This window comes from Trichoderma atroviride, chromosome 2 (genome assembly GCF_020647795.1).
Source record: "Trichoderma atroviride chromosome 2, complete sequence".
NCBI classification, from domain to species: domain Eukaryota; kingdom Fungi; phylum Ascomycota; class Sordariomycetes; order Hypocreales; family Hypocreaceae; genus Trichoderma; species Trichoderma atroviride.
Genome location: NC_089401.1, coordinates 900,162 through 912,605, shown reverse-complemented (window position 1 = coordinate 912,605; position 12,444 = coordinate 900,162). Strand labels below are relative to the sequence as shown.

Below are 12,444 nucleotides of genomic sequence, written 5' to 3'. Positions count from 1 at the left end.
TCCCCCCCCAATCAATCTTCTTACACCAATAGCCAGGAGTGGCATATCCCATTTTGGGATGAATCGACTGGGTCAAGTCCTATCGTTACATCCGATCCCTGTTACGTGTATAGCATCTATTGCGGTTCTGTCCTCGCTGGTGTTCAAGCGGGATGTGACCTCCGCCAACGGTTTCCACGTTGTTTGGGAGCTGCCGTTTTCAGTTGATAATTTTGTATATCAGCGCCCCTAGTGTTTATACGATCACACGAAGAAGGAAAGAGTGGTCCATTTTGTGGGCTGCATTGAATGGGAGCTGTGAGCTTATTGCTGACTCGAGCTGCTTAGACGCGCTTGATGCCTCCATCTTAGAAATGCATGCTTAATTTAGCCTTATGAGCATTTCTATTAAGGATTGGGTGGCGCATTCTTTGATCAAGAACGATAGGCTCACAACGGCTCTCGACTAATGCACCATGTCATACGACCCCAAGTCATCCTTGACAAGTCGCATTTTGTCGGCATCAACTTTGAGCAAGTGTGTTTCCACACAGGTCTTTCTTTGGCCACACACGCATACGAGCACACGGGTTCTGGCGCCCGGCCTAATATACAGACATGCCTAGCTGACAGGGGAGCCACATAAGGTTAAGAAAAAACCATGGCGGGGATTCTTAACTCTTTTTCCACTCGCCTGCTTCGTCTCCAACCGGTACAAGTATTTGCAGAGAGAGAGTCCACATTAAAAACTAGCCTATATACGAAGTAGGCAAGTAGAGAATCACGCCAAGATGCTTCTTGGACCTTGGATATGGAATCATTTGGTAGGCTGAAGAAGATGAAGATTATACGGCTATTGGGTAGATGCAACACGTGGTCATTGTTGTTAGCCTCCTCTCCGCCACATATTCGCGAATTGGTGATTTTGGTGAACGATTGGGTCTGACTGACCATGGACCAAAACAACCTGCACGATCCTGCAGGTATAAGAACAAAGTGGGCTTAAAAAAGAGTCGCCCAGAGCCCGACCCTTGCTGACCACCCTTGCTTTGAGCCACCGAAAATGGCAGATGATATTTCTGTTTTATCATCAAACATTGTATTACAGGTCCATTGGCCAGCCGGGCAACCGGCTTGGCCCGCTAGATTCGGCTGCTGGCAATTTAATTGCACGACAAATACCGACAGCAGATACGGCTTTTTAGCCCATAAGCTGACTGACTGCACCTACTAATGTGCCCGAAAGGCTTCGAGCTGCCGAATCTGATACTGGCCTGGTATGCTAGCAGTATTGGCGCGGAATATATTACATATTTGAGTTGCCGCAAATGGATATAGGTATCCTGGGCGCGACCTGGAGTGCTGTACGAAGAAGAGAGGAAGCGCAAGGCTTTTGAGAATATAGTGAGTAAATCATTAACTACACGTGCGTGTGATTACACAGCTAGAAGGAAGAGAATGTAGCCATGGCTCATAATGATGATTGGGGGCTAAGATGTGTCTACACTGGCAGTATTTTGAAGAATCTCGGAGCATTTAACCAATTGAACGTCTTCATATTATGCAATCAGTAGACTGAATCATATTTCCCCTCTGAAGTAATCCGCTGCATTAGCTTCGTTTTTTCAGGTTGCCTATAACCCACAACTCAAGTTTATCGGATAGGCGTTGCCTTTTCTATTAATATATGGTGCAGTCTACGCTTAGGTAGGATGCGAGATGGTGTATCAAGTCAATGTGATACAGGAAATTTGTTTTAAAAGCCGGAGAATTTTATTCGTACCTATATGCAACGGAGTTTAGGATGCATATATATACCAATAATGGTGTGCATGACCTGCTAAACTACACAAGATACGCTTTTAATACAACGCCGACTCATGCGCTTTTGTATAGTTAGTAAAATACGTTCGACTTCCCCTTTTACTTGTCTCTACCAAGCATGGAGAGATAGCCTAGTCACTAGACAAAGAACCGTACCGCTCTGACTTTCCACCTTGCCGGGCACGCTGGAAACTTGAAGACTCTTCAAGCTGAGGATTAGTCTATAGTCATTATGTGAAGTACTCTGTTGCACAACATATGCAATCAAGAAGACCATGCAAGTGTCAGGATTATTGAGGGCGGAAACTCCGCAATGTCCCATTAGCCCTCATTCGATGCTACCATAGCTCGTGGTCATCGCATTCCCTGAGGGTTTATTAATCAGGATTACTCAAGACATTTACAGCGAGATAAATATTTGTATTGTTTACAGTAAAGAGAAGAGAAGAGAAGAAACTGTCAAGTAGTAAGGAATAAAGACCTTTCGGAGACACTCTCTGCCTGTTCTTTTTTTTTTTTTTTCTTCATTAATCTTGAACACACAACAGCAGTTGTACTTATTTATAGTCTCGACACTACCCGGAATGAGTGTAAGCCGCAATTACATGTAGATATCCATGATTCGACCCGAAACGATCGGCGTAGATCTTAAACCTTGATCTTGCAGTTTAAATCCAATTCTTCTTTTACTACAGACCATAACCAGATCATTAACTAATCTTCAGATATCCAAATACTTTGTAGAATGTTCACTATGGATGTATGATAGCTATTGAATCCGTGCCGTTGTGGCACAGATAGCACACGCTGCCATTATTCGTGGAGTCGATTCAGTAACAAATGGAAGCATTTGGCCACTTCAAATTTTCGGAGACAGTCTCTCTAGTATCTGCATAAAACAAAAGGCAATTAATTCCACCCAGCTCATCTGCTCATAATTTGCTTACAATAAGTATGCCATAAAAATACGTTCCATGAAAATACTACCCTTGATCAAAGACATCAGGCCAGAGCAGGGCTATGTAAAAGAATTTCATCGCACGGGCATTCAAGGCCGCAGTGAAAAGCGATTTATTCTAATTGCTTAGAGAAAATCTTCTATATGAAGACACAGAGTCCTCCAAAAAACTCGAACCACATGTGACGCGTCAAAGGATACATGACCCGAAGTAAGCGCCTCCAGTGCAAAAACCTCGCGCGAAATATTCCACCAATGAGACATTCCTCTTAGGAGTGTTGCTTCAGTATGCAAATGATCTCAATGTTCCTTGAAGAAAGCGTAGACAGTCAAAAATGAGAATATTTTGTGGTTAGAATGTGTAAAACCTGGTAGCGACCATTACAAAATTGAGAGATTCCAAGTCACACCATAGCGCATCTCCATCAGAATGTACCTACATTCTGTGGGCGCAATGCCGAAATACGTGAATGTTATATATTATGAACTGATGTATTGATTTGATTATAAACAAAAAAGTTGAGAAGCACAAAAATTCTTGTTGGTAGAACATCGAAGTCGTTCTAAGTCGAACAGTAGTCGTCATACACGTTCTGGTATTGATCCCATTCCTCATTTCGAATAACTCCAACTCCTGTCCATATGCCAGTTGAGCGCTCGAAGCTACTATTCGTTTTCACAAAGACGTGGTGATGATCTGGTATTCGAAACATTTCTCTCGTGACAAGCCAACCTGGGTATCTGAAAGCGTATGCCGTTGCTGTGAAGCTGCAGGTATTAAAAGGTCGTAATAAGGAAACAAAAAAAAGAAATCCAAAACCACAAAATTACATCTTGAGAAGTGCATTATTCTCAATGATCCTATCCTTCCAGCCTTCACAGGCTACTTTTACCATTGCTTTGCCCACCTGGGTAGTCGTGATGGCGCCGTAGAGACTGCCGACAAGCCTTTTGGAGATTGAGGCACTGGGCTCGATGAAACCGGAGGGTCTCAGAATCCAAGTCTCAAACTTGTCAGGGTTTGCATCCGCGATGTCACATAGACCTTTTTCGACTTCTCCTTTGATACGGCGAGAATCAGCCATAAAGAGAAGAGGCCGCTTCTGATTCCACTCCGAGTATTTGCCACTGCAAAAGACGAATCGAAACTTCTTGCCGCTTGGAACTTTGTCAGCGAGATGGTTCAGCATCGCATTCGCAGCTGCCAGTGTATATTCCACGCCAACTTTGCGGCATAATTCCTTGTCGTTGTTGAACTGGTTAACTCTCCCTCCAATAGCCCTGGGAAGTCGTGTTAGTGAGAAAACTTGTTGAATGAATCATACAGTCATTCAAGCATGCATATATAGAGCCAAGGCTGATATCATGATGCTTTTTGCATCCGCGCCATGGCGTTTATACAAGGAGCTATTCTTACCATAAGCATATCTCGGCCCCTTCAAATCTGCGCATCATCTCTTCGGGATACTGAGAAAAATCTTGATGCAGTACTACTTCGGCTTTGGGGTGGCTTTCAATATCTATTGCGACCGACTTCCTGGTCAGGATAATGACCTTGGTGATGCGCTCGTCCGCAAAGCAGTGGTTAACGATTTCTGAGCCGGCATGGCCAGTGACCCCGGCTACTATGACTTTCATGGTAAACCGGCTCCTGATATGCCTTTCCCTTCCCCTTTCTCCTGATCTTGGACTGTGGCGACTTGGCGACTTGTCGTGATAATGGGCGACGTTGGCCCGTCTAAGCAACCGTCGATGGATTAAACTCTGGAGAGCGAGCACCTCAAAGAGCAGTGGCGATATTCGATATGACTAAAAAGTCTTATGACAGCTTGATCCAGACGTCCAACTATTCTGAATAACGACGCGCTAAGCTCATGTATCTTGAGTGGGCAGTATAGCTGTTTTCCCTTTTGAGTCGGCAGAAAGCAGGAGTGAAAGCAGGTGGTAAGCTGATCAGGGTTCATTTGGTTTTTATTGCTAGTTGACAGCCGATCGTATTGCGGCTACAAGCTACCAGAAATTAATATTTGTTCCTTAGGAAGCTTTCTAAACCAGGGTCCTAGTGTTGGACCGAGCCGTGTATCCGGCTGCTGGAGTGCCGGTGTGGGTCTGGCTCGACACAAGACAGCGTTGGCGCCTGGGAATATGATTTAGGGCTGCTGAGATTGTAATTGCGGCGGTGTCCCGGCTCTGGGGCGATGCCGTTGCTTGTCACTGGCTTTGGGAGATGGACTATACACGAGAACTCGATGTGGTGGTCTGTCTTCGTGTTGGGGGTGTTGGGGTCGATGGCCCTCCGCTTTGATTGCAAACAGCGGCGTCCCTGCTCCAGATGACAAGTTCCTCCGCACAGACGAGCTCGCGGAGAATACATCATGGCTAGGGACCTTGCTGGGGCCTAATTAACATGAGCTCTGGCTGCCTAACGCTTCGCTAGCTGGCAGTCATGAATCATTCGGCAATGGGGCTGAATCGAATCCGGCTTTCGGTTCATTCATCCGGCGAGAGGCAGCTCTGCGGAGATGGGCTGGCGCCGGCCATACAGTAGAGCTGCTCCAAGAATGCAGCCACTCTGCGCCAAAATGCCTTCACAGGACCCTAGCGACGTTCTTGGCGTTTTGCCGATTCTGCAGCTCTCCTTTTCTGGACATGGCTTTCTTGAGCTCCATCATTGTGTCACACGGCCTCGCTTGTTATCTCGATCTGCCCCGTGCATGGATGTGCGATACATTGTCCTGTACAGTATGATTTGTTAGTGAATGAGAAACGCGCCGGTGCGGAACCGAGAGTCGGGTAGAATACGAAGTAGTGGAGATTGGAAGCATCTTCGCTCTCTTTGTTGTCCGAGATCCGTCCTGCGTGCGTCCAAGACTAGACCAGACACAGTTCTATATTTCACTTTCCTTTTTTTTTTTTTTTTCCTTTTTTTCGTTCCTGTTTTGTGGTTGTGCGACTTTTCACAGATCCTGGTGGTGGTGATGGGGGCCACTTCCCAGATGAGCCTATCAAACAGTTTTGCGATGCCGGATTGCCGTCCAAGAGCTGCTTCATGCCGCCCTCTTTCTCTCGTGGGTTGATAATAAGGCCTTGTCACCCTAGGCCGTGCGAGGGGCTCTTTTTGCGCATATGCTGGGGCGGCGCTCATACTGTACAACGGGATCCATGTCCTTGAGTGCCATTCACGCACATTGACGAGATGGAGAAGCGAGGAGAAGAGAAAACGAGCAACAGATCTGCATGAAGTTGGTGATTACCTCATTTCAAGCTACCAAAGGACTTCCCCGGATCTGGCAGGTGCGATCGCTGGGCTGTTCCTGAAGAGCGAAAGCTTGGTCTTGGCAATGCAGGAGCCAACGGGATCCGCGGAAAGCAGCGATGCAAGTCTTGGCTTTGACTTGGCTTTGGCGTCGTTTACTTGGCGTTTTGCGATCGACAGAAGGGATTTCCAACACCTTGTGCCAGCAGTGATATACGATACCATCGAATTTTATTCTTAATATTTACTTGCAGATCTACGGAGCGAGCTGTGTTATTCTAGTCCCTAGGTAGTATATACTGAGTACTGCTTGCAGTACTGCAAATAATCTTACCAGAGAGAGTAGTATTTTGTATCTTTGCATTACCACGGGTGCTATAAACGGCATCGGAACTTTTGGCATCACTCTAGGTCACAGTGCAGTGGAATTTGGCCGAACTGTTATTCCCGCTCTGTTCATCATAGATAGCCTCAACAAAAAGTTCTTTTTTCCGTTTTCTCCTGTACTCGCTCATTGCCCCTCCTAGGCAACATCGCAGATTACAAACAGGCTGCCATGGCAAAATTGGTATGGAATTTTACCAAATGTAGGCAGCAGCTAAATTAGCATCCATGCAACAAGCCGACAGTGGGCTGCATATAATGGTGCAATCCCAGTGCATCACCAAGTTCGGACCAACTCAAAGCCAGCCATCATGGCAGCTTGGCCTATTATATGGAGTGAGATAGAAGACTTGTTATGTTTGCGATAGTGAGATATTAGTACTCTATATAGCTTCATTCATAAGTGATGCTATTCGCACAGCATATATTATTATAGATTAGTCTTTGCTGCGCTACAAGCACATACGAAGTACCTTCTACTGCCAGTACCTGTCATAGCTCAGAGGCGGCAGCTTGCCCTCGCGTTTCAATATCTAGATAGTGCATCTTGCAAGATGGATATCAACAAGCCCGTCTATCCTGTCGGCTTCACCAAGCCGGTATCCAACTTGCCATCTCCCTACAACAGTATATGTCGTGATATCTAGCCCGATCAGCGTTGATAGAGCAGGTATCAAGGGTCCAGGTCTCTGGGCCTGCTATGATGATATAAGCCTTGGTGACGCACATAGAGCAGCCACTACTATTGGTGGTATGCTCAACCCGTATGCTTCCTTCAGTCGAACCGGCCGCGGCGTGATAGTGAAACAGCGGAATCTCAAACTTTCGGAATGGTTGGCTGTAAAGCCGCTTGCAAAAATTCTTTTCCATCGTCGAGAATATTTGCATCCGTCAGGTTCCCAAAGGTACCGCGTCGCTCTGAACTCTTTCTCCCAACAGCGTCACAAACATCCACGCTGCTCTGGACAAGTCATCAGTTACGTCGCCCGACTTCACAATCTTGACCCGAGACTGCGAGAGGACAAACCCTCCGCATGACACTTGGATGACACGGACACCCGGATGGAACAGATTCAATGCCATGTGGTGGTTGAGATGGCTCGCTAAAGCCTCCATCAAGGGATATTCAGAGCCGTCCTTGTTCTTTAGCCATCCCCACCCGTCGTCTGTGTGTGAGCCTGCGAGCCTGCGCCGTTCTCGATCATCACGCTCCCATAAAGCGGTGCCTGCATCGGTATTCGAAGTTGTCTGCTTGGATTTCTGCAGCGCTTTCCCGGCGCGTAAGAAACGGCGCAGGTCTGACGCCGAAATGCTAATTTCCATAGATCGTAGCCCAGGCTCAGTTGCTTCAACTTCGTCTTCGTCTTCGTCTAAATCACCGTCCAGTCGAAGTACAGCCTCTCGGCCCGGGTCTGTTACGGGTGCGTTGAAGGCAAGAGTCAACACAAGATCCGAGTCGGCTCGCGGTAATCCGGTTTGCGGAATCCAGCTTTCCAAAACGCTGACCAGTGTTCGAGTCCCCAAGTTGAGCTTGGTGACACGGCAATCAAAGGTTGTCGACAGCCATTCGCCGATGACAGCCTTGAGAGCTTGGGGCATTCGAAGGAGCAGCAAAGGCAGGCGAAGGAACTGGCTACCATCAGCCTCGCCCATATCCGGAGTTTCAAAGCCCATATTCCATAGTTTCGCAGCTGGGGTGTTTGTGCCAGGCCCCTGATGTGAACGCGAAAAGCCCGGCAGCAGGAGCGCGACATAAGCTGCGTTCTCATGCCGCATCTCGATCCAAAGCCCCCTCTTCTGCTCATCCGACAGCTCCGCCCAGTTCTCAGCCTTGTCGCCCAGAATATCCTCCGCCTGAAACCAGCGGAAAGTTACGGCCTTCAGCGGCCCAACCTGGCCCATGGGCGTGTCTGTGGCCTCCAACCCAATCTGCACTCCACGAACCACATCCCCAACCAGCGTATCTCGCAGCCGATGAGCAAGTCGATCAAGGCGGGCCTGGTCCAGCTTCTGGGCGCCGATGAAGAGCGGAGACACGCGGTGAGTCGAAAACGTAGTGTTGAAAAACTGCGGAATGGCAATTTCGCCAGCTTCGGCTTCATTCTCATGGTTCCCCGTCTGTGATGGCTGGGCTGCTGCGGGTCCAGCCTTTTGAGTCTTTTGACGCGCCATGGCTTGAAGCGCGTTTGTGCAAACTGCAAAAAAGAGATTGACGCTTCCTAGCTTTTAATAGAATGCATTTATATGCTGAACGCGTCGCTGGGCCATTGATGCGATAAGCACTCTTGCTTTGTGAAGATGAGAAATGCTCGCTCACGCCGAGTGTTTTGGCATTTGCGATATTGCCTATTTGAGATTTGCTGACTAAGCATTTGCATCGCGAGTCCCTCGCTGAAGGTGTTGTCACCAGTATCTCTTTCAAAGGCTGCTTGCGGGCTTTGATTACATTCTTATTTACGTATTTATTTGTTTTTCGTTTAGTTTTCTTTTTCATTTTTTCATTTTTTTCATTTTCATTGTTTTTACAACTGGACTTTCTTTTTTGTTCTGTACTATACTTTTAAATGATCTCAGGTGCCTGTAATCTTCAAGATGGTATCTTTTCGAGCAGAGAGTACCTAGCTATATATACATGTATATATATTACATGAGTTATTGTGCGCCAGTTGAAAATACTAGAGCTAGCGCTGTGCAAATTATGTACGTAACATGTCCCTCAATATGTACAAGGAGGGACCCGCATTCATCGCTATATACATCTCAGCTCTCCAGCGCCTAATTAGTCAGAACGTCCGGCTTCATCCAGTCAAACGTATCAAAGAGCTCAAAGTTAAAGTCAAGCTGCATATCATCAATGGTGTCCGGCTGCCAGCTCATGCCATCGCTGCCAGCGTTGAGAACATGATCCAGCACGCGCCTCATGACGGCACTGGTAGTCACGCACATGCTGCCGTTTGGCCTAGAAGGATCGATCCATTCAAGGAAGCCTATCAGGAGGCTAAGTTGCTGTATAATGTTCGACCGCGTTATCGAGGGGTTCTTCGGATGGCTGCCTTTGAAGGAAGGGTTCAGTAGCTCCATGCAGAGTATACCTCCGCTAGGAGTTGCAAAAGCCATGACCTATAAAAGAGGGCGCGTTAATATTTATGCTCTCAGTCCTTTCGCCCAAAGAGACAATTGTCAAGGGGTTTTGTCTTACCAGCCACTCAAAGTCGTTCCTAAAAGAGGCAAAGCGATCCTTGTGCGTCCAGAAGAGCAACGTCAACTCAACGAGCCGATAACTAATTGGAAGCAGACTAGATTTGTTCATTTCCCCGTGCTTCAATAGCAGCCTTTCAATCAGAAACAGATTCTGCAGTTGCTCAAGCTGTAATAGTATTCGCGCAAATAGCACGTTGATGTTTGCTTCGGGATGCGCAAGATCAGAGGGATTATAGTCTAACCCTGAAGGAAATTCCTTTACGGCCTCAATCTGCCGTTCTTTGACATCCCTACAACCACAAGTCAGCAAGGCTGGATATACAAATACACAAGTATTCAGCGTTGGGCTTACCGAAGGAGAGCATTAGCAACCTTTTGCGTTGCCTTGCCAATGCCAATCTCAATCAGCTCATCTCGTAAAAGCGATAGGATGTATCTCGCTCGGGTGAAGGTTGCGGCGTACACCTTTCCACTCGTGTTCCATCCATTCTTGTCGAGAGATTTCACAGCTTCTTTGATAGCGTCTCCACCTTGCAGCAGATCCTCGTCCCGGAGATCCAGAGGGAGAGGGGTAAACGCATATCGATGCGATAATCGAGGTGGCCGACCTGTGAACAGCACCGCGTGCTTCTCTCCAACAAACATCTGAGCAAAAAGGAGTCGCCGATGTTCGGAAGCCAATGACGGTTCGTAAGAAGGGGAGTTTGACTCAGCATGTAAACCAAGAAAGGTCGCCAAGGCCACCGACTCTGCTCCGGTCCCCCATGAGGAATAGCCTGCCTAAGTTAGCCATGGCACCATAGGTATGATATAGATATTACTGTATACTAGAGCTTTGGAATAAAAACTGAGATACAGGGGCTTCCACTTACTAGCATCCCCAGTATATATGGATTCCTTTGTAGACCGGCGCATGTAGAGTTGGGCCAACAGACTATTCGCCGACGCAAACCTCCTGCTCAGGTCGATACAAAGGCCAAGACAGACACGAGAAATCTGCGACCATTGTTTCCCGCCCGCATCATACATGTAATCGAACATATTATGGTCTTCAGGTAGAAAGTATACAAAACTAAAAATTAACCCAATTGACTCCCATCTTAGGTTGGGTCCTGTAAACTGGCCAATCCATTTTTCGGAATCCGGCTCGTCCTCCTGAAACGGTTTGGCGGTATTCTCGCTCAGAAACAGGGCAATTTCTTCAAGCTGAGAGTCTTCCCGGCAGAGTCCCAGGCAAGAACCGAACCTTTCATGCAAATCGGAAAGCACGCGCGTTGCAACCATCCTCAGCCAGCCATCCCGATAGAGCGGAGAGTCTTTATTGGCCTCGATGAGGCCCACATTTGGAGCAGGAATCCCTCGAAGCACCACAAGGCACATCTCCTTTGTGGGCGAATAACGGTTTCTGAGCTCTTCAACATTCTGTCTCAAGTCATTGTTTGCTAGCTGGGGTAAGAATGCTTGGAACCCCTGAATCATGGACAGGCTGTTCTCAGTCTCTTGCAGCACTGAAGAGTGGCTGATGTACCCCAAGTACCCTGGCTCTTGGTCTTTTGCTGGGGTAGACGCCCTTTCCGAGAGGAGATGGCTCCCTGGGGTTGCGGTACTCGAAGCAAGTTCGTGGCTGATCGACTGGGTACGACGTCCAGCATGGTCCACGGGTGACTCAAAGGGATAGGCAGTATGCGACGGCCCCAAGGGCGACGTCACCGTTCGGGCATCATGAATGGGCGTATTGGCCTGTCGCCGAAACTCTGCACGACGCAGTGATCTGTACCCCTCGGCGGATCCAGGCCGCCGGCTCGGCCCCAGTCCGGCCGTGCTCGGAGTAGACGCCTCAACGTGAAGGCTGCTGTCGCTGCTGTTACTGGTGTAAGTCGTAGTACGGATAGCTCCGGCTGCGATACCCGGCTTGCGCGATGACAGCGGCTTCAAGGACAGCGGCTTCCGAGGGAGTGAAGACGTGTAGACACACTCGTCCTCCTGGCTTCTGCTAATGCAGCGCCTGCAAACCGGCTGCTGGTGATCGCAGGCCACTTTGCGTGAACGGCATGGATCACAGGCTTGCATCCGCCCATTTGGCCTACGGAGCATGACCGGCGGCGTCGCTGGCTGTGCAGCCATTAGCCCAGCAAACTCATATACGCCCTAGCTAGGATCCGGTGCATTGATAATTGCCGTACGGAGTGAGAATAATGCAATCCAGCTGAGAAATGCAGCAAAGGCGCAAGCATTGGTAAAGCAGAGAGAGCCCTTGGCTTGTCAGGAGCAGGTCGCCGGATTTACAAGGCGGCTTCGGGCTCGGGCTCGGGTCGTCGCTCGGAAACACTAGTTACCAACTGAGCAACCAAGCGCAGGATAAGGGCGTAACAAGGTGGACCGAGACTTGACTCCGAGCCAATCAAGAGGGCGCTGGACCTGGATGCCTTCGTGACGACTTACACGCCTGACAATGCAAGCCACGTAGGGGCCATTCAAGCCCGCCAGATGACTCAGAAAATAGAATGGCGTAACCAAGCTTGTCAATCATGTGGGCTAAGCCGACACGCGAGAATCCTTTAGACAGGATTATTAGAGTTTGTAAACGGGCTGACAGGAAATGGACTCCGAGCCTGAATATATATACGGCCAGTGCTCTCCTTGATGGGGCTCATCTGCAATTACAACAATCTGAATATCTTGGATATAAAAAGATTCAAACAGCAGTTCATTCTCGAATCAACCTTTGCCAAACTCCCCATACTCTCAAAGCAATATAATCAGTCTTACATCTTGTTCAACAACAACTCTTATCCGTCGACATCACTCTACGCGATTTTAGACCATACTCTACTACCGTAAT

At 48.1% G+C, this 12,444-nt stretch overlaps 4 protein-coding genes across 4 annotated transcripts; 1 reads left to right on the top strand and 3 right to left on the bottom strand.

Moving 5' to 3' along the window:
- Positions 1–3,588: 3,588 nt before the first annotated feature.
- TrAtP1_002996 (uncharacterized protein) lies at positions 3,589–4,399 on the bottom strand (the record flags this gene model as incomplete). Its single annotated transcript, XM_014087622.1, has 2 exons — positions 3,589–4,042; positions 4,179–4,399. 2 exons carry the CDS (start codon positions 4,397–4,399, stop codon positions 3,589–3,591), a joined length of 675 nt encoding a protein of 224 aa, XP_013943097.1.
- Positions 4,400–5,343: 944 nt separating this feature from the next.
- TrAtP1_002995 (uncharacterized protein) lies at positions 5,344–6,155 on the top strand (the record flags this gene model as incomplete). The annotated part of the gene is made up of 2 exons (XM_066111705.1): positions 5,344–5,376; positions 6,027–6,155. 2 exons carry the CDS (start codon positions 5,344–5,346, stop codon positions 6,153–6,155), a joined length of 162 nt encoding a protein of 53 aa, XP_065967784.1.
- Positions 6,156–6,538: 383 nt separating this feature from the next.
- TrAtP1_002994 (uncharacterized protein) lies at positions 6,539–8,702 on the bottom strand. Its single transcript, XM_066111704.1, has one exon. It carries the CDS (start codon positions 8,571–8,573, stop codon positions 7,293–7,295), a length of 1,281 nt encoding a protein of 426 aa, XP_065967783.1. The 5' UTR covers positions 8,574–8,702; the 3' UTR covers positions 6,539–7,292.
- A 280-nt stretch (positions 8,703–8,982) lies between these two features.
- On the bottom strand, positions 8,983–11,867 carry TrAtP1_002993 (uncharacterized protein). The gene is made up of 4 exons (XM_014087618.2): positions 10,475–11,867; positions 9,955–10,378; positions 9,601–9,892; positions 8,983–9,521 (listed from the first exon to the last, which is right to left on the bottom strand). The coding sequence occupies exons 1-4, from the start codon at positions 11,724–11,726 to the stop codon at positions 9,177–9,179; spliced, it is 2,313 nt and encodes a 770-aa protein (XP_013943093.2). The 5' UTR covers positions 11,727–11,867; the 3' UTR covers positions 8,983–9,176.
- Positions 11,868–12,444: the final 577 nt, after the last annotated feature.